Raw genomic sequence first — 20,262 nt, 5'->3', positions numbered from 1 at the left:
TTGATGTATTTAACAAAGTTTCACATTTTCACGTATTCTATAACTTTGTAGTATAAGTAAATAGAGCTTTTGAAATAAAATTTTCAATTTTTTTTATAGTGGACTTTGATTAATTTTGATGCTTTCAAATTATGAAGCATGTTTCAAGAAGCAAATGTTCTGAAAACACTTAAGAGATAAGATGAAAGGCAGCGGCGCCACGAAAAAAGTTCGACTTTTAGCCCTTTCGGACCACTGTGCAACGTCGGAAAGACCAAGTCGAGGGAAGTCATCGAAGAAAATTCTTACAGTTTCACGAATTCACAGATTGAGAAAGATCAGAAAAGACCGAGTTTCATTTGCGGATCGTTGAAACATCTGGCGGTCACTTAAAATCTCACTAGACCAACGAAAATTCGGAACCTCAATCATATTTCAAATCCGTGTTTATTTATTTATTTATTTATTTATTTTCAACATGTAGTATAAGGTAATTCAATGCCTTTTCAAATCACTACACTTAGTATTTAGTAGTTAAAGAAACAGATCTATCTTAATCTATAATTCTCTTCTGTTACTTAGTGAAAAAAAAAATTTTCTGGTCCCCCCCATTGAAAAAGATATGACACTCCCGTCTAAACACATTTAATGAGTTTGAATTTTTAATACTGTTTGGAAGATGATTCCAAACAGCAATGCCCCTGACAATAACAGTTTTACTATAGCTTTCAGTGTAATGTCGCGGAATTGTATAATGGATTAGACGATTACTTCTGAGGCGGATAAGTTTATCAAATATATAAGAAGGACATCTCGATTGAATAATCTTATAGAAGAAGATACTAGATCTTAATTGGTAAAAATTATTAAACGAAGTGCCCAGTATATGCGATTGATGGTGACTCACTCCGTGATAGCGAGAAAGATTATATACAAAACGAACGCAACTATGTAGAGCAATTTTTAATCGGTTCATTATAGTCAAAGGAGCACCTACTAGAAGCTCAGCGCCAAACACAAAATGTGGAACTATGAGTGCTTTAACCAACATTAGCTTTGCATTGACTGGTAAGAAGTATGAGGTTAATCTAAGCATACGCAACGTACAATATATTTTAGAGCACTGAACGTTAACAAACGAAGTCCATTGAAAATTATTTTGGATTACAACGCCTAGATTGGTAGCTTTTTCAACGTAAGAGATAATGTCGTTCCCAATTTTAAGAGGCGGTAGATTTGAGGTGTTGTAGGATGATGGGAATAGCATAGCCTTAGTTTTGGCGCTGTTGATTGGAAGTTGATTTTTTATAGACCGTCTATGGATATTTGCTAGGTCGTAATTCATGCTATCGAGGATGAAGTCTGCTTGGGATCTAGCCGAAGAAAAATAAACTTGGACATCATCTGCAAACATATGTATGTTGCAATTTCTGCACACCGTCGGAAGGTCGTTGATAAACATGGAGAAGAGTATTGGTCCTAAAATTGATCCTTGAGGAACACCTTGAGGGCCAATAGCATTAGATTTGATTGAGTAGATAGCTTTAGTAATATCACCGATTACGATTGCAGCGAACTGAAAACCATTTTGGTTGTCAGGAAGGATTGGAAGATGTGAGATATCAGTTGTGAAATTGGACGCAAAGTATTCGTTCATGTCACTACTAGTATGATTGATAATGTCTTTATTGTTGGTTTTAATACTCTGGATCTTTTTAAGCCGTTTCCAAAGCTCTTGATTAGAGTTAGTAGTTTGAAGTCGATTTGAAACATAATCAATTTTAGCACGTTTTATCAAATTTGTTACTAGATTCCGTAGTCGCTAAATCGTTAGACATTCGCTAAATCGTTAGACAATTTGGTCCTAATCCAGTGTCGATAAGCAGTATCACGATTAATCATGGCTCGTTGTATCTCTTGAGAAAACCAGGGGTTTCGTTTTGGTGAAAATTTCTTCAAAGGAACAAACTTTGTAAACAGGTCTAAAATGCGTTCATTTAAAATAGCAAGGATCATTTCAGGGTCATCGATTCGGTCGCAGAAGCTCCAATCAAAAGTATCGAAGGTTGAAAGAAGGAGGTTAGTATTAATATTCGAGTAGTCTCTAAAATAACGAACGTTGCAGTTGTTGGTTCGACTGAAATTGAGTGAACCGAATATCATATCGTGTTTCGAAAAACAGGGAGCAGATATTTGATCACACTTTAAGATAAAATTGTTGTTATTGGTAATGAAAAGATCAATCAAAGAACATCCGCTGGCATGAAAGTGAGTAGGATTAGAATTGACACAGAAAAGTCCTAGATTATCTAGAGCGTCATTGAACTTTCGAGTTTGTTCACATGAATTTAATATATCAATATTGAAATCCCCGAGTAGCACAATACTGTCGTGCATGAGAGAAATATCTGTAAAAAGTTCGGTTAACTTATCAGTGCAATCATTTCTGGGAGGATTATAAAAAGCAGCTAAAACGAAAGATTTGCGATTTAGTGAAACTTCTATGCAGAGATATTCGGTTTTATCAACACTCTCGAGGCTAGTTCTTGAGGAAGCAATGCTGGTACATTTGAGATTATTTCTGTAAAAAATGCAAATTCCTCCCCCACGGGAATAGGGCCTATCATTACGTAGGAGTTGGTAACCATCAATTGCAATAGAGCTATCAGATATTCTACAATTAAGCCAAGTTTCCGTCAAACAAATAATATCTACTTTGCTGTCCACAAAACAATCTGTAAATTCGTTAAACTTGCACATTTGTCTAGCACATAAACTTTGAATATTAATGTGGCATAATACATTGAGCATGTCTGAGCGTAGGGAACAGTTCATTACAATTCGAGGAATATTCAAGCTACTTACGTTGTCAGGAGCATTACGAGTACTAAGAGGCATCGAGATTAAAGGTGTCTAACACGTTTGTGTTTCAATTGCTGAATGCAATAGAAATAGAAATAAGATTCGGTAACGTAAAATGATAGCATACGCAGCGAAAAGATGCGAGTGATTGTGATTTGCAGCGAGGCACTTGACTGGAGGCAGCGATCGAAACTTTCGACGAGAATCTTGACTGGAATCTAATGAAGACGCTGGCTTCGGATCGCCAACAGTGGCGATCTTTCATTTCGTCGACCCTTTACGTCGACCAATCGAAGCTTAAACTATGATCAGTGCTTAAACCTTCAGTATCAGTAAGTGAGTAAACCGCGCGATACAGAAATGCGATTTTGCGAAAATGCTGTCAAGATGGGTCAAAAGAGGTGTCGGGATAGAATAATTCTAACTGAGTGTGTTTTATCAGTGCCGTGAAGAAGGAAAAAAAAAGTGACGAAACATCGCGTAAAAGTCGTAAAAATAAGGGAGGAAGCAGGCGCAGGTTCTTTTAATAATCATAATAATTACCAAATTGTGCAAATTTTAGGATATTTCGAAGGTACGCAGAATTTTCCGGTTACTTGTTGAGTTTGTTGGGTAGATAAATAAAAAAAAACATAATGGAACAGCTATTAAACTGATTCTGTTTTTAGGTCGAATACGATTGACAAGGTTGAAGAAACTACCTTATTTAGAAACGTAACAATTGGTGAGTAATCAAAGCAGGATTTATCAACATTACTTGCAAAAGACTGTGATAACAAATACATTTTTTTTGTTGGCAAAGGTTTAACGTGATGGAGTCAGATCCCTCGGAGGAATCGGTACCGCGTGCTGTCAGTGGAAGTCCACCGCTAACCAGTGGTCCGGCTCAGGACGGAGACGATCGCTACTGTTGGGTTTGTTTTGCCACGGATGAGGACGACAAATTGGCACCCTGGGTACAGCCTTGCAATTGCCGCGGAGCCACCAAGTGGGTTCATCAATCATGTCTGCAGCGTTGGGTAGACGAAAAGCAGAAGGGAAATACATTCAAAAGGGTTAGCTGTCCACAGTGCCAGAGCGAGTACATTATCGTGCTGCCCTCGATGGGAGCGCTGGCTAATGTTTTGGAAGGAATCGATACCCTTATCAAACGGATAAGCCCTTTCCTAACTGCGGGAGTTATTGTGGGATCGATTTACTGGACAGCTGTAACATATGGAGCCGTTACGGTTCTACAAACAGTCGGCTACGATGAAGGTTTGGCACTGATGGAAAGAGCCGAACCAATCGTTCTCCTAATCGGATTGCCTGCGGTTCCGATTGGCCTTATTCTAGGTCGCATGATTCGGTGGGAGGACTTCCTGTTACGATTCCTGCAGACTAAATCATTCAGTCTACGCAAGTTTCCAATGATCAGCCTGTTGCTACCGATTTCACCCATCGAAGATGATCCCTTCGTTAACAATGCAGACTTGAACATGAGCGGCGGAGGAGGTCCTCCAGCTGTACCGAATTCAGTTCCTCCAGGTGCGGTCGTCACATCGGATCCTCTATCCGCAACTCGAGTGCTCTGCGGAGCCCTGCTTCTGCCCACCATTTCTTCCATTGTGGGCCGAGTTTTCTTCGATTCCATCCAAAACAAGTTCCAACAGGTCCTCGTCGGTGGATTCGCCTTTGTCGTGCTAAAAGGGGCGCTCAAAATCTACTTCAAACAGAAACAATGCAACCGAAAAAAGCAACGGCGCATTCTCGACTACACTCCAGAAAACCTTCGCCGTTATGGCCCCCGAGAACATCCCCAAAGGGCTCAACAACAACAACAGCAGCAGCAGCAGCAACCACAACAACAACAAATCGATTAGGAAATCAGGATTAACGATGCTTTGAAGTTCAGAACAACGGGTGATGCGAACGAAATATATTTTTGTAAAAATATGACGATTCCAATCGCTTAACAAAAAGCGCCCAGTTATACAAAAATAAATTAAAAAACAAAATTTTTTAATCATCACAACAAGGCGCAACCAATTGCGCAAAAGTAGAATGTTCCTTTTTGGATTTCGCATTTTAAACTTCTTAAAATATCACGTTTTGGCACTACTCCAACTTTCCGCAAAAAAAAAACATTCTCTGCGTGGATTTTATCGAAAATCACTTAACGACAACTGAGAAGAAAGTTCAATGTGAGGTGATCGAAACGAGCGAGGACAGGGATCGGAATGCCTCAGTGGGGCGAATGCAACATTGTAGTTAATCCTATTGTAAAAACTTTCGATATTGGGAATAATATAGGTATAGCTGTTCACATTTAGATTCTTTTTCCTCATATTTGAGAAAAACTTACTTTTATTTCACTCATATGTTATCTTATAAAAACTCATCTGGTTCTCGAAAGAAGGTTTCATAGTCTTCTAATTTTTCTTGCTATAGTAAATTTTTGATGATCACTAAGCTTAGTTTTTCGAAATAGCGCTTTCAAAGTTAATACGACCGCTGACCAAAACGCAATCACAGATCGACCACATTTTGAAAGACAGCTGGCACTTCTCGGACATCATCGACCTCAGATCCTTTCGAGGCGCCAACATCGAGTCAGACCACTGTCTTGTGATGGTGAAGATGCGCCCAAAACTCTCCGTAGTGAACAAAATACGAAACCGATGCCCGCCTCGGCTAAATATCGCACGACTGAAGCAACCAGAGGTCGCGGCATACTACGCGCAATCGCTCGAAGCGGCGCTGCCGGCAGAGGACGATCTTGACGAAGCTCCTCTCGAGGACTATTGGGGGGATACCATTAAGACAGCCATCAACGGAGAACGTCATCGGGCATGTGGAACGTACTCGACAAAACGATTGATTCGGCGAAGAGTGTAGGTGGGTGTACTGCAAAGAAGCACCAGTCGAAACGTGGAAAATCACCGACAGCAGAAGGGGCAGCTATTGAAACACGTCTTCTAGTGTTGACAGTTAGTAACAGAATGAAGAAAATTTTATTCTACATTAGCCATAGTTTACTACTACAATACACCTCCTTAAGCTATAATTCCTATTGCTTCACGATTCTTGATCAGCTTCACAGCGGCCAAAGGCTTCGTTAATCCATCAGCAAGTTGCTCCTCAGATGTAATGTAGTTGATGTTGACCACTCCTCTCTCCAGTGCATCTCGAATATAGTGATGTCGTATGTCGATGTGCTTTGTTCTTGCGTTGTAACCACCATTCTTAGCCACCGCGATTGAACTTTGGTTGTCGCAGAGAATAGCAATTGATCCGATCTTCTGGAACTGCGACATCAGGCCCTTCCACCACGAAGCTTCTTGGACTGCTGCCGAAAGTGCCATATAACTCTGCTTCACAAGTGGATAATACTATTGTTGGCTGGCGCTTACAGCACCAAGAAATCACGGCCCCTTGCAGTTGAAATATGTAGCCGCTCGTTGACTTCCGGTCAGATCAGCTGCCCAGTCAGCATCACTGTAACCAATAACCTCCTCTTTCGCATTCTTCTTGTAAACCAGTTTCAGTTTCGAAGTTCCACGCAGGTAGCGGAAAAGATGCTTTACCGCACTCCAAAGTTGTTGTCCAGGATTTGAGTTGTAACGGCTGAGTTGATTCACGGCGTAGAGAATATCCGGTCGGGTAACCTGCGCCAGGTACATAAAAGAACCAACAGCTTCTTGATACGGGATGTTGACCATCTGCTTCTCATTTTCGGTTGTTTTAGGTGACATGTCTTTGTTCAGCTTGCCCACCATCGGAATCTTTGCAGGTTTACAGTTAGCCATGTTGAACCTAGCCAGGATCGCTTCGATGTAAGCTTCTTGATCAAGAGCAACAGCATCGTCGGTCCGACTGATCCGTATGCCCAAGCAACTCTTAGCTTCGCCCAGATCTTTCATCCGGAAGTTCGTATTCAGGAACGTCTTGATGCGCTTGATTCAGTCGTCGTTGCTCGAGAAAATCATCACATCATCGACGTAGACCGCCACGAAAATAGCCTGTTGATTTTCGACAATGTAATACACGCATGGATCGTAGTTTGCTTGAGTAAGACCAAACTTCTTAAGCATGGAATGCAGTTTGTTGTTCCAAACTAGGCTCGACTGTTTCAGCCCGTACAACGCCCTGTTCAGTCGGCATACCAGCTTCCTCCCGTGGGATTCTCAAACATCAACGGCTGCTCCATAAATATTTCCTCTTCAAGTTCGTCTTGGAGGAACGCCGTTACAGCATCCATCTCTTGAATCTGCCAACCGTATTTTAAAGCCAGCGCAGTGAACTGTAACGCACGACACGGGGGAGTACGTTTCATCATAGTCCACCCCCAGGCGCGCTTTGTGTCGGTCCACATTTCCGTTCGAGTCGTGTTTGTTTTTAAACACCCACTTACACTTGATCACCTTTCTGCCTTTTGGTAGTTCCGCCAAGGATCAGGTTTGATTGCTCATTAACGCATCGTACGGGGCTTCCTGCGGGGTGGTTGGATCACTTGAGACACCAACATGTTGCTGAGTAGCCATTCCACTGAATTGGCTCGGCTCGGCATGACTCGGTAGCGCACCTCTGGTTGTAACAACAAACTCAGGCGGATATAAAACTTGGCGCGGAGGGAGCACAGTCACATTGGTAAAGGTATCTGTCGAGCTACTACTAACATTACTAAGCGCCTCATCGAAATCGTCATTCTCAAAACTGCTCTCTAGGATTTCCTTCGCAGGGATGACCACATGATCGTCGGGGATCGGTGTCAGAACGCCGGCATCAGCACCAGGAACGCTCGGAACCTCGACTGGTCCAGCCGATTCTACTGATTCCTCTTTGGTTTCGAAGTCCAAGTAAACCATTTTACCAGTCAGTTTTTGCACCAGATTGCGGTTTGCGATCATCGATTGCGCCTTCATCGATGAATATCACGTTTCTGCTCTTGATGATCTTCTTGGTCTTCAAGTCATACAGATGGTAGCCCTTGGTGTCCTCTTCGAAACCTAACAAAATACCAGGTTCCGATTTGGCATCCCACTTGCGTCGTTTGGGCTTCGGTACATGCACCATGGATTGTGTTCCGAAGATCTTCACGTGTGATAAGTCCGGTTTCTTTCCACTCCAGAGCTGTTCTGGTGTGACATGATGACCACTCGTAGGGGAACGAATCAAGAGATAAACCGCAGTCAATACAGCCTCAGCCCAGAAAGTCTTCTCCAGCTTCGCTTCGAATAGCATGCATCTCGCACGCTCGACGATTGTCCGATTTTCTCGCTCAGCTAGCCCATTTTGTTTCGGTGTGTGGGTAGTCGTTGTCTGATGGCGGATCCCAAACTTTGCAAGATAATCTTCAAACTTCCGGTTTATATACTCCAATCCGTCGTCAGTTCGTAGAGTTTTGACCTTACATCGGGTTTGCCGCTCAGCCATCACATGAAATCTCTTTAAAATTTCTAGTACTTCGTCTTCGGATTTTGTTTTAAAACGAACACACACATATAGGATCTCAGTGAAACTTCATGTTTCTTTGAAGAGATCTAAATTCTACTTAACACTAAAGCGTACATCTTTCAAAGATATAATGGCTAGCATCTTATTAATGCTAACACCACCAGCCCACAGAAAGAGTACTATATATGCCGTGACCGAGAATCGATCTCATGACCTCTGGCTTAGAAGACTTTAACGCTATCCTCTAGGCCACGGTCGGCGGCATCGACGGCGGTTTCAAGAAAATAGACAAAAATCCTTCTAGACTTGTCATCTATAAAAGTGACATAATATTGGCTTCTTCCGAGCGATTTCACCTCCATGGGTCCGCAAATGTCCGAGAGAACCATTTCCAAGAGATTGATAGCACGTGTGCCTGTCTCAGGAAATGGTTAACGACTATGTTTACCCGTAGCACAAATGCAACAATCAGCAACCGTCTTCTCGCTCAGTTCAACGCCGGCAACCAGACCATCTGCCAGCTGCCTTAAATTTACCGAATTCAAGTGGTCCATTCGGCGATGCCAGATGTCCAGGGATACTTTTGATGAGCACGTCAGTGCCCTGTCGCCTACACCGTATTGCTCCAGTTTGAACAGGTCATTCGTATGGGTACCTTGAGCCACTATGTTGCCATCTTGGTTCAGCACTCTACAGCCCGCGTTGTTGAATACCATGCTATATCCATTTCGGACAATCCTGTTGACGGAGAGTAGATTCACGGACAATTGTGGAATGTACCGCACCTCGTTGACTTAGAGTTCAGAACAGCTTTTCTGAAAACGTGGTTTCAGGATGGTTTTTCCAACTGCTTCGATGTTCATCTCTCCCTTATTGGCAGCTACAGCGGAACCATTCGACGGCTTCAGATTCTTCAACAGCGCACTATTGCCCCGGAATCGAAATACCAATCGGTGGCGTTGCGTGACTCGATCGTAGAAAGGACAGTGGAAAAAGCTTCATCTGACGTATTTTCGCACTCCTTCGCAATGCGGCCAAATTTCTTGCAGTTCCTCCACTTTGGACCTCTCGATTCTGCTTTCTGATGGTTTGGAATTTTGTGTTGCTGGTTGAATCGTCCAGGCTTCCCTTTTGCCAGTAGTGCCGCATCCGCCGAAGGTACCTGCAGCTCCTGCAGTAGCTTGGTTTTCATGGCATCTCCTGTGATTGGGGTGCCGGAGTTCTCTAAGGCCATAATCATTGGCCTGTAATCCTCGGGGAGACCACACAGCAGCAACGCTCCAATCCATTCGTCCGAAATTGGAAATCCGATCCCGTTGAGTTGATGTGCCGTAGAAACCACTTGATTCACGTACTCCGACATTGAAGAGCAGCTTCCGAGATCCGCTTTGACCAGCTTGCGCAAAAGTCCTACTTGTCTGGTAAGACCCGAATCTTCAAATGCCTTCTCCAGGTTTTGCCAAACTTCCATCGCTGTCGACGCCGATTGCACGTGGATATAGTTTGTCGGATCCAGTAAAAGGATGATCTTGGCCCTTGCTTTCCGGTTCATCACGGGATCGACATCGTTGAAATTTCCGTCAGCTTTTCTCTCGGGCTTGACTGCTTCCCAAGGTCCTCAAGCTCTAGATAAGTTTGCACGGCAAACTTCCACGTTGCCCAATTTTCCCGTCCGCAGAGCCTCTCGATCGAAAAATCTTTGCTTGCCATAACTCCAGAGTTTCAAGTTCGGAAACAATAGGCCCATAACCTATTGAAACGCGTCTTCTAGTGTTGACAGTTAGTAACAAAATGAAGTAAATTTGAACTATTTATTTTAACAATAACAGCGAGTCGCCTGGAGGAGGAGGATCGTTCCCAAGAAACACGTAAGAAACTCAACACGTCCCGCAAAGGCTTCGTGCCGCAAGCCGAAACGTGCCTGGATAAGAACGGATGCATCCTGACGGACAATCGTGACGTGATCAAAAGCGCTACCCCGAATCCTACTCCGCCACCAAACGCCACAAGGAAACAGATTCGTGGGCTGCATGGAGAGACGGTCTACGACGGACCAGATCTTCACGTTACGGCAAATTCTCCAAAAATGCCATGAACACTAAGTACCTACGCACCATTCATCGACTTTTCGGGCTTAGTGATATAGCTGAGTTGGTTAGTCAGTTTCTCCTGAACCGATGTCCATGAGTTCGAGCCCAACAGTAAACATCGATCACAGTTGAACCGGATAAGTCCGCCAATTGCATCGTTGATATCAGTTTGCGAATGACATTAAAATGTTAAAACGACTATAATCGAAACAAAAAAAATCATCGACTCCAAAGCCACATACGGATCTCGATCGATCGTTATAAGTTATGGAAGATCATGGACAAGAACGGCTTTTCCGGGACGCTGACCAGACTGATCAAGGCGACGATGGATGGAGCGCAGTACTGTGTGCGGATTTCGGGTGAATTGTCGAGTTCATTCGAATCGCGTAAGGGGCTTCGATAAGGCGATGGTCTATCCTGCATGATGTTTAACGTGGCGCTAGAAGGTGTTATTCGATGAGCAGGGAGCGAAATGCGGGGCACGATTTTAAAAAGATCTAGTCAACTTAGTCGGCAGATCATCTGCTGCGGTGGAAGAGATCTACCAAAATCTGAAATTGCGAAGCAGGAAGGATGTATTTGCTGGCCTGTGGATCCAAGACCGACCGAACTCGCTTGTCCAGTAATAACAAGGTCACGATCGAGGGCGACGAGCTGGAGATAGTCGAAGATTTTGTCTATGTTGGCTCACTGGTGACGGCAGACAATGACACCAGCCGTGAGATCCGGCGGCGAATTATCAGCTGAAGTCGTGCCTACTATGGACTCCACAAGCAACTGCGGTTGAGAAGACTTAGCCCTTGCGCGTAGTGTAACCTGTACATGACGCTCATTGACCGGTTGTACTCTACGAGCACGAGACATGGATATTGCTCGGGAAGGACTTGCGTACACTCGAAGTATTAGAGCAACGAGTGTTAAGAACCTTCTTTGGCGGCGTGCAGCAGAACGGAGTGTGGAGGTGAAGGATGAACCACGAGCTTGCGCGACTCTAGGGCGAACCCAGTATCCAGAAGGTGGCGAAGGCTGGACGGATACGCTGGGAGAACATGCCAAAACCGGACGACTCCTGCAAAACAGGTTTCCGCTGCCAATCCAGTAGGAACGGGACGAGCATGGGCGTAACGAGCGTGGTGGTTAGACCAAGTGGAGCGTGATCTGGGGAATGTGGGATGTCCGAAAAATTGGAGAACGGTTGCCATGGACCGAGTGAATTTTAGGAATTATATTCGTCTTGAGACGGAATACTATAGTGACTCGTCCAAAAAAGTGCACCAGATTTCTAGAAAAAAAAATGAAATTTAACAAAGCTACTGCCAATTTTGTGTAGTCATCTCAAATTTCTCTTTTTCACTAAAAAGCTGTATCTTTAATTTTAGTTCATTTGCTGAATGCTAATTGATAAGCTGAAGTAGCTAGGGTAAAATTTCCATGAGATATACGAACTCGGTTAGAAATGGCAGCCAAAATGGTAAAGATATTCGGCGCTGCACCCAACTTCATTCTTTTATGGACGATACTTTATAACTAGTCATTTAGGAATAAAAAATTTGTTTCTTTCAATCAATTGAAAACATTCTCAGTTTCGTTTTGCAACAACTATTTTTTCTGATTCATCTCATACTTTCGTAGTTTTTTTTCTGAGATACAACACGCTACATGAACAAAGCATAGTAAATCGATAAGCTATGATATTTATTTTTGTTTATCGACATGAGGAGATAATGTTTAAGCTTTTATTTTTTTTCTTCAAAACATTCAAGCAGTGCTATTAGCAGCATGTAGGTTGTTCGGTAGAAGGTATATTGATCGCGCCTCAATATTTTTACTTCTCCTTCGATTTGGGCACATAGGTGGCCACCAGGGCCGCACCCTTGGACAGCGGGACGGCCTTCGCCGGGACTTTGCTCCTGGGTGAGGGAAAGGAAACATTTCAAATAAGTACAATTTTTAAAGACAATTAAAGAGGAAACTTACTTCACGCCGATATCGGTCACATTGTAGTGGTCACTGGTTAGGACGACCGTCAGCTCCTCGGCAATGCCGTCGACAGCGCTGAAGTCGGCTTGAACGTCCTGATCGGCCAGATTAAGCGCTACCAGGAAGCCTGGATTGCCCGATTTTTCCCTAGATTTGTTGGAGAGAGTTTTGATACGTTAGTTTTTGTATAATCGATGTGTAATGTAAGGTAGGGATTTGGTGAAACGGTGAGGGCAAATGTTATGAAGAATGCTTACCATTCCCTGTGTTACGAACAGATGGTTTTTGTGAAAGCGTGAAACGATGTTAGTAAAAAAGTTTTTGGTCGTTAGATAAAGCAATGTGTGAGTTAGTAACTGTGAGGAATATAACGTTTGAAATACTCACCGAGTGTAGCCAACGGAAGTCCCGTTGGCATCTTTGTAGATATCGAACGATCCGTGTTGGCAGGTTGGAGAAGCACGGAATTTTTCCAATTGCTCAATAGTGGCATGACTCTTTTCTCCAAAGTTGAGAACGTCCAGTGGGACAACTGGAACGCCCGGAAGTAGGAATGTGAAGATGCTGTACTCGGAGGCTCCAACGTTGGACAGTCTGGTGAAGGGCCACTGGATCCAAGACTTGCCACCCGATGGGGAGCTGTACTTGTTGATTTCAACGTAAGCTCGCTGGACAGCTTCCCTAACTGCATCAGCTGCACCGGACTCTCCAGCCTGTTGAAGAACTTCTTCGACGTTTCCGAACTCCGGTAGATCCACACCAAGTTTACCGCCAGCGGCAAACGCTTCCGGTCGAACGATATCTTCGCTAACCGAGAGGAATCCTTCATCGTTGGTAGCGTTCCTAACTTCGGCAGCCAGTTCCTGCAACAGTGCACCCAAACCATCTTGATACGTGGTATGGGAGTGGGTCCAGAAACCGTAATCCTTCAGAGTCAGACTTTTGTCGGCAACATCGGCATTAACGTCATCCTTTCCATCGGCGTCAATAACAAAATGCTTGGCATTGCTCAGCCGGAAACCACGCACTCCCAAACGAGCCAGATGACCCAAAACACCCTTGAGCTTATCCTTGGCGACGGCATTGCCCAGCTGCAGATCGTACCGGTCCGGTCCGAATTGGGCCAGCACATGGGAGGAACCGACTTCGCGCCAAGCCGAATCGCCATCCAGGGCCAGCCAGTTGGTCGGCGGTTTGCCCGATTGCTTCCAGACGAAGGCCGCCCGAGACGGAGAATCTTCCTGAGCCGAGGCTTCCTTGAACAGTTGGTCCTGGCCGGTGACAAAGTTGGGAGTTACATCCAGGATTACCTTGATGTCCTTGGATCTGAAAACGAGATCGGAGAAAGAAGTTCGTTAATTAGTGTTTGTTTTACCCCGAAATTTTATATTTGTGAGAGCATAAATCCTTGTGTTGTTAAATTTGGGTTAAAATTTTAAAGCTTTTGGATCGCTCTGAACAGAAACGTTCCGTTTTTTGTCCATTCCTGGACACATCGTTAAAAAATCACGACTTTAACTTCCTCCTTAAATTCATACATTACGGAATGTTGGCGTCATTTCACTGGCACACATTGTAGCAATTGTGAAGTTTATTTTAATTATGGTCGACGTTAACTAGAATTCTCAGAGAAAATTCTACGGTTCTATACATATTTCAATATTTTAGATACGGTTTTTTTTATTCAAAATTACCTCTATTACGATAAATAATTTCTTATATTAACGAGTGGAAGATTATGCATATTTTAGTCAGAACTGTTATTATTTTTGATAAAAAAAATTATTAAAGTAAAAAAAAATCTAACTCTAAATTCTATTCTATTCTATTTTGTTTATTTATAGAAGATTTTAACCAATTTGGTCATTCGTCCTCTTAGGAGATTTGTAACAGTTACATTTTTAACTTAATCTAGATTTTATCTAAAATTCTAGCACTTTTGAGTCTAGGTAGGCGGTGCCTGAAAGTGACAGACGTGTTTTTGAGGATGAACAATTTTAAGAACTGTATAATGAAAAAAAGATTTTATTGTAAAAAGTGTTTGTAATTTAACTTGGTCAATTCCCGGGAGAAAGGATGCTTCCTTTTAGCTGCGTTTCGCACAAGACGAGGAATTGGGAAGCTATCAGAGAAAAATGCCGATGAAAGGAATCTCAAGTATTATGGTATCAACCATACGAGGGAAATACACAACGCGTGCGTGGTTTATGAAGTTCTAGAATGGAGAACGGTAGGATGAAGATCCAGAAGGTCGTCACAAAGTTCTAGAAAATCCGAACAAAATCTTAGAGCTAAGTATTTTTTGTGGTTTTCTAAAAAATGATGCAACATTATTCTTATATAATGAATAACCCGAAAAGTTCCTTCGACATCATGTTGATCTGATTTTATTTATGAATTTTATATATGGTGTTTGAAAAAAACTGTATTTCAACTTTTTGAAGATATTTCTGGGAAAAATTATCAAACTCCCGAAACAAACTTCTTCAATTAACTGGAATGCTGTCAATGATATTCAATAATGAAAAATGATTCGTGAATTGATTTGTTCATTGATTTGATTAATTGAAATAAAAAATGTTTTTTTTTATCAGAAACAATGAAGCTTGACAGAAAACAACTATTTTGCTAAACAGTTTTTTTACAACACCAATCATTTGGTTTTGAAACGATTTATTGAAGAAATATGTCAGTTATTGAAATTGGATCATATTGAATCTGAACATATTTTTCTACATTATTTTTTACATATGTATGATACTGAAATTCTTTGATAAAAAAGTGAGAAAATTCATTACATAAACTAAAGTAAGTTTTTATCACAGAAGCATTTTATAATAGTGAATAATATAAAATGTATGCATCTTATTTAAATAGCAGGTTTTTGATTAAAATTAGAAACATAACAGAAAACACGACCTTTTACCCCCCTCCCAAACCAGATTATTTGTCAGGATGCAGAGGTAACCTCGGTCCTAAAGCACACATTCATTCAATTCATTCCTTTCTTTTTTTTCTATTGACGTGGCCGGCGCCGTTATTGATGTTCCAAGAGAGAGCATCAGTTTTATACATTGAGAATGAGCTGCTAATCCCAAACGCCTTTCTTTTGACTTCTGTGCGGTGGCCTCGGTCAATCACTTAGTAGCAATCATCGGTGACGTGGCGCTTGTTCTATCGAACCACACCAACAATCGTGGATTTCGAAATGTCTATTTTCATTGCAAATCATTAAAAAATTTCAATAATTTTAATTTTTTAAATCTGTCATTAAAACAGTTTTTTTTGCATTTCCGGTTCAACGGATTGCTGAAAGCTTTCAATAGGAACTAATAGGAGTTTGGAAAACAATTTTTAAGGTTCATCGTAACACTAGTCAAAAGTGTCTCCCAATCAATTCCTTCAACCCTTCTCCCAACCAAAATTGTTTTGCTAGGATGCAGAGGTAACCTCGGTCTTAAAGCACAAAATAGATCTTTCATCCTTTTCTCTTTCTTCCAATCTATCTATTGACTACTAGGACGCGGCCGGCGCCGTTATTGACGTTAAAAGAGAGAGCATCAGTTTTGTGCAGTGTGAATGAGCTGCTAAATAATCCCAAGCACCATTCATTTGACCCCTGATTAAAATTGATGGCCTCGGTCAATCACGGAGTAGCAACCATTGGCAATGTGGAATTAGTTCTACTGAGCCACGCCAGCGATCGTGGACCTCGAAGTGATTGTTATCATAATATGTTTTTGGAACAAGCAATGCATACATTTTCTACAACCACTTCGGGTTTTACGGTTTGAGGTGGATGTGAGTAGTTAATCAAGCTAAGCTAAGCTAAGCTAAGCTTTTATCTAAAATTCTAGCACTTTTCAACTGACCCTAAATTTACAGTTCTGTTAGTAAAAATCATGGTTTTTTTTTAATTTTTTAATCTATCCAGAAAAATTACCAAGAGTATATTACAGATAGTTCTGTAAAATTACCGTTCTTTTGGGTAAAATTACTAGAATTTCTAAAAACCATACACAGTAAACGAAAATTACCGAGTTCGGTAATTTTTTTTACCGAAATCCTAAAATGTGTAAATCGTTAAACTATTCGGTAATTTTTTCGGTAAAAAATAAACGAACATTGGTAATTCGATTCTTCATTTACCGATGTTCGTTTATTTTTTAACGAAAAAATTAACGAACAGTTTAACGATTTACACATGTTAGGATTTCGGTAAAAAAATTATCGAACTCGGTAATTTTCGTTTACTGTGTAGGTCTTTAGCATTAATACGGATTGTTTTTTTTAATGAAAAGAAAATTTTGGACAGTTTTTTTTAGTAAAAATTACGTTTGTTTCGATAACAACAGGAATTTGAGAGTGAAAAATTACCGGTTTTTTTTAATCGAAATTGCCGATAAAAACAGGAATTTGAGAGTGAAAAATTACTGTTTTTTTTTCAATCGAATATGCCGGACTTAATAAAAAACATTACTTAAAATCATTATTTAAAAATGAGCAAAAACTAAGTTCAAAGATGTTTTCAAAACATTTTTTTTAAAATTAAGTAATCCAGAAGAAGTAAACTTAACTCGTAAACTCGGTAGAAAAATACTATATCAAAATATTTTTGCATATGGAATTATTGCTAATGTATTTTTTATTTACTTGAATTGCCGTCTATTACAATTTTATTAAATCTTCCAAAATTTGCATTGGGTTATCAAAGAAAAAAGCAAACATAAAATTTACAGTAATTTCGGTAAAAAAAATCAGGTTTGAAATAAAAGTTAATGAACTTTTACAATTTGTTGATTCAAAATCTACAAACGATCGTAAATTACAGGAAATTTGGTTTATGTATGTGAAATAAGAGATGTTTCAGAAAAATCTACCAGCATTTTGAAAAATTATTGGTTTATATGTTGTTGCCAGATTACCCGGTTTTATACGGGTTCGCCCGGATATTCAACACAAAATATGGGAACAATCCAACCCGGTTGTCCGCATTTCATTTAAAAAGCCTGGATTTTGCCCGGATTTATTCACTCTGTTTGGCAAATCAAACAATAAAAAACCAATTGCATTGTAAATTTTTTTTATTTATGCCTCCAAAACGAAATTTTTTGAGCAAGTGTTGCAAAAATATTTAAATTTGAAGGGGTACCGGCAGTCAATTTTTTAATTATTTCAAAAATCCTTCTTTTGTTCAAAAAACCACAAAAATTTCTGTTCCTGCAGTTGTGATAAAAAATCAAGGATTCTAAAAATAAAATTTGGCTTGCCTAGCAAAACAAAAATCTAAGCGTTCGTAAATTAAAGGTAGCTCAGTAACTATAACCGTTCTTCAGTAGAATAACAAGTATTTCGAAAATTTATGAAATACTAGCTACTCCTTTCATAGAAAAGGTATGTTCGTTAAAATTATTAAAATCAAAATAAACATCCTTTTAAATTAAATTTCAACATTATTCAAAAGCGAACTATTTTTCATAGCATCTGAGCTTCTAGATTATCTTGAGTGTCGATGTGATTTGAAGGTTTGTAGGTTGAAGGAGCCACCCTTTAGAAATAAAATAGGAGGGATCTTCAGTACAATAAATAAACCATTGAAATGAAAAAAAAATCGCCCTTTTGATGCGGGAGGAGTGCTTAAAACAGGCAAATTTGTAAATAATCAAAAAGCATGCCAAATTTTATGAAAACACTTAGAAATTGGCTTTGAAAATGATATGTATGTTACATTTATTGAATATGAAAGTCTTCATTCGTGAAAATGGGAAGCGTTAGTCAATATAATATATCATCAAATTTTATTAAAACTCATTTGTCAATTCAATAAATCATCTCATTATGTCTAAACGCTTACATTTATCAATTTTAAACAAAAATGTTTCGAGGGTTATTAAAATATTATCAATTTTTGTTAATTTTGTATGGGAGCCTTCCCTTTCTGGATTTGCGAGGGTTGGAAAGTATTATAGAAACCATTCCCGGTTTTGAAAACGTCTACACAAAAAAAATCACGTTGATAGTTTCAATAATTTCCGAAAATTGTTCGAATTCTGTCAAATTCGTATTTATTTTGTATGGGAGCCCCCCCCCCCTACCTCTTAATTTCGAGGGGTTTGAAAGTATTACACAAGAAAATTCATTCCTGGTCTTCAAAACGGCTACACACAAATTTTCACGTTTGTCGGTTCAATAGTTTTCGGAAATTGCTCGAATTGTTTAAAATATTTGGTAATTTTGTATGGGAGCCCTCATTTTTTGGATTCGGAGAGGTTTAAAAGTATTATAAAAACCATTTTCGGTATTCAAAACGGCTACACACCAACTTTCACGTCAATCGGTTCAGTAGTTTTAAAATTATTCGAATTGTGTCAAATTTATGTTAATTTTGTATGGGAGCCCCTCATTTTTTATTGAAAGAGGTTTGAAAGTATCATAAAAACCGTTCTTGGTCTTGAAAACAACTACACGCCAAATTTAACGTGGATCGGTTCAGTAGTTTTCGAACATTGTTCGAATTGTGTCATATTTTTATTAACTTTGTATGAGAGCCCCCCTTTTTTAAGTCGGAGCGGTTTTAGAAAAAATCTCCGACCCCAAAAACTCTTACATACTAAATTTCACATTGATCGTTTCAGTAGTTTTTGAGTCTATAGGGAACAGACAGACAGACAAACATTCATTTTTATATATATAGAAGATGAATAAATTGATTTTCGACGATTTCAGTCAACTAAAAATCTTTAAACAATTTTTATTTCTTCATCTGACGTTTCGATATTTATTATGCCATTTTCAAGGAGTCTATTAATATGACAAAAAAGGTGTTTAAAAAAGGTGTACTTCCTGAAATTTATAGTTTGAATTGTCCAAAAGGTTTTCCAAAGCGTCGAGCCCAAGTCAGCCCAAGGTCCAAGTCGATCTCTTTTCCCAGCCAACCACCATCAAAGACGGATCACGGTATTTTAAGTAAGCAGCCCACGGGGCCTAAGTCAGAGGCCCGAGAGGCCTAGTCAGAGGTCAGAATGGCCAGAGTCAGAGGTTCAAAAGGGACCATAGTTGTCCACAAAATAGTTTGTAATGTTTCGAGAATGAGTGCGTTTTTATTCGGAAAAGAAAATCTGATTCTATCGCAAAGGCCGTCAGGGGCTAATCCTAATCATACACCGAATATTGTTACACTTTTTCAAACACATTATTTTATTATGTCATGTTAATAAACTCCTTGAAAAAGGCTCAAAAAATGCCGGAACGTCAGATGAAGAATTAAAAATCGTTCAATGATTTTTTTACCCAACCAGTCGATGGATTTTTACTATTTAAAAAATGGCTTACGTCAAATTATAGGGGATAGTATTTTTGAACAAAACATCCTTGTTCAATTTAATTCAGTCAAAAATAACCTACATTTCGTTAAAAATATGCCGATCTTTCAAGTGGAAAATTGACGTATTTCAGCCAGAATTGCCGGTAGTTTGAAAAATCATTTGTTTGTTTCTCCAGTTGTTTTCGTAAAACTGAGAGATTTTTCAAAAAATGGAATTCATCCAGTAAAAACTACAAAACGTTCGTAAACAACAAAGCGTTAAAATTATCAATATTCCGGGAAAATTACAGTGGTTTCGGCTAAAATTATCTGCATTTCGAAACATTATAAGTTAGGGAAAATTTTGAGATGTAGCATTTATTGGTTGAAAATTCTGGAATATAAAACTTGATTCAGTAAAAATAATACAAATTAAAAAAAACTCCTGAATGTAGGGTAGATTTTATGTTAATTTTAACGGAATTTATGCTTATAATACAGAACATTTGAATAAAAATGACAATTTTGTTTCAACGCATTTCCTTATTCAGTGGAACAAATTTCAGATTCAGAATTAAAATCTTAGTTTCAAACACAGATTTAGAACAT

The 20,262-nt window shown here is 39.9% G+C and overlaps 2 protein-coding genes across 3 annotated transcripts in view; one reads left to right on the top strand and one right to left on the bottom strand.

The window, feature by feature from the left end:
• Nucleotides 1–3,284: 3,284 nt before the first annotated feature.
• On the top strand, nucleotides 3,285–5,146 carry LOC129755018 (E3 ubiquitin-protein ligase MARCHF5). Of its 2 annotated transcripts, none has more exons than XM_055751320.1 (3): nucleotides 3,285–3,415; nucleotides 3,510–3,565; nucleotides 3,644–5,146. In XM_055751320.1, the coding sequence occupies exon 3, from the start codon at nucleotides 3,654–3,656 to the stop codon at nucleotides 4,701–4,703; it is 1,050 nt and encodes a 349-aa protein (XP_055607295.1). In that variant the 5' UTR covers nucleotides 3,285–3,415; nucleotides 3,510–3,565; nucleotides 3,644–3,653; the 3' UTR covers nucleotides 4,704–5,146. The 2 variants fall into 2 exon arrangements, with proteins under 2 accessions (XP_055607295.1, XP_055607302.1); XM_055751327.1 differs by having other exon boundaries at nucleotides 3,298–3,453.
• Nucleotides 5,147–11,953: 6,807 nt separating this feature from the next.
• Nucleotides 11,954–20,262, bottom strand: part of LOC129739153 (neutral and basic amino acid transport protein rBAT) — a 28,496-nt gene continuing 20,187 nt past the window's right edge. The window contains exons 5-7 of the mRNA XM_055730559.1: nucleotides 12,738–13,676; nucleotides 12,348–12,497; nucleotides 11,954–12,280 (exon numbers count right to left, since the gene is read on the bottom strand). Of these exons, the coding sequence (XP_055586534.1) occupies nucleotides 12,196–12,280; nucleotides 12,348–12,497; nucleotides 12,738–13,676 (1,174 nt within the window). The 3' untranslated portion in view covers nucleotides 11,954–12,195. The remainder of the gene's footprint in view (nucleotides 12,281–12,347; nucleotides 12,498–12,737; nucleotides 13,677–20,262) is intronic.

This window comes from Uranotaenia lowii, chromosome 1 (assembly GCF_029784155.1).
Source record: "Uranotaenia lowii strain MFRU-FL chromosome 1, ASM2978415v1, whole genome shotgun sequence".
Classification (NCBI taxonomy): domain Eukaryota; kingdom Metazoa; phylum Arthropoda; class Insecta; order Diptera; family Culicidae; genus Uranotaenia; species Uranotaenia lowii.
This window is presented reverse-complemented; position numbering and strand designations above follow the sequence as displayed.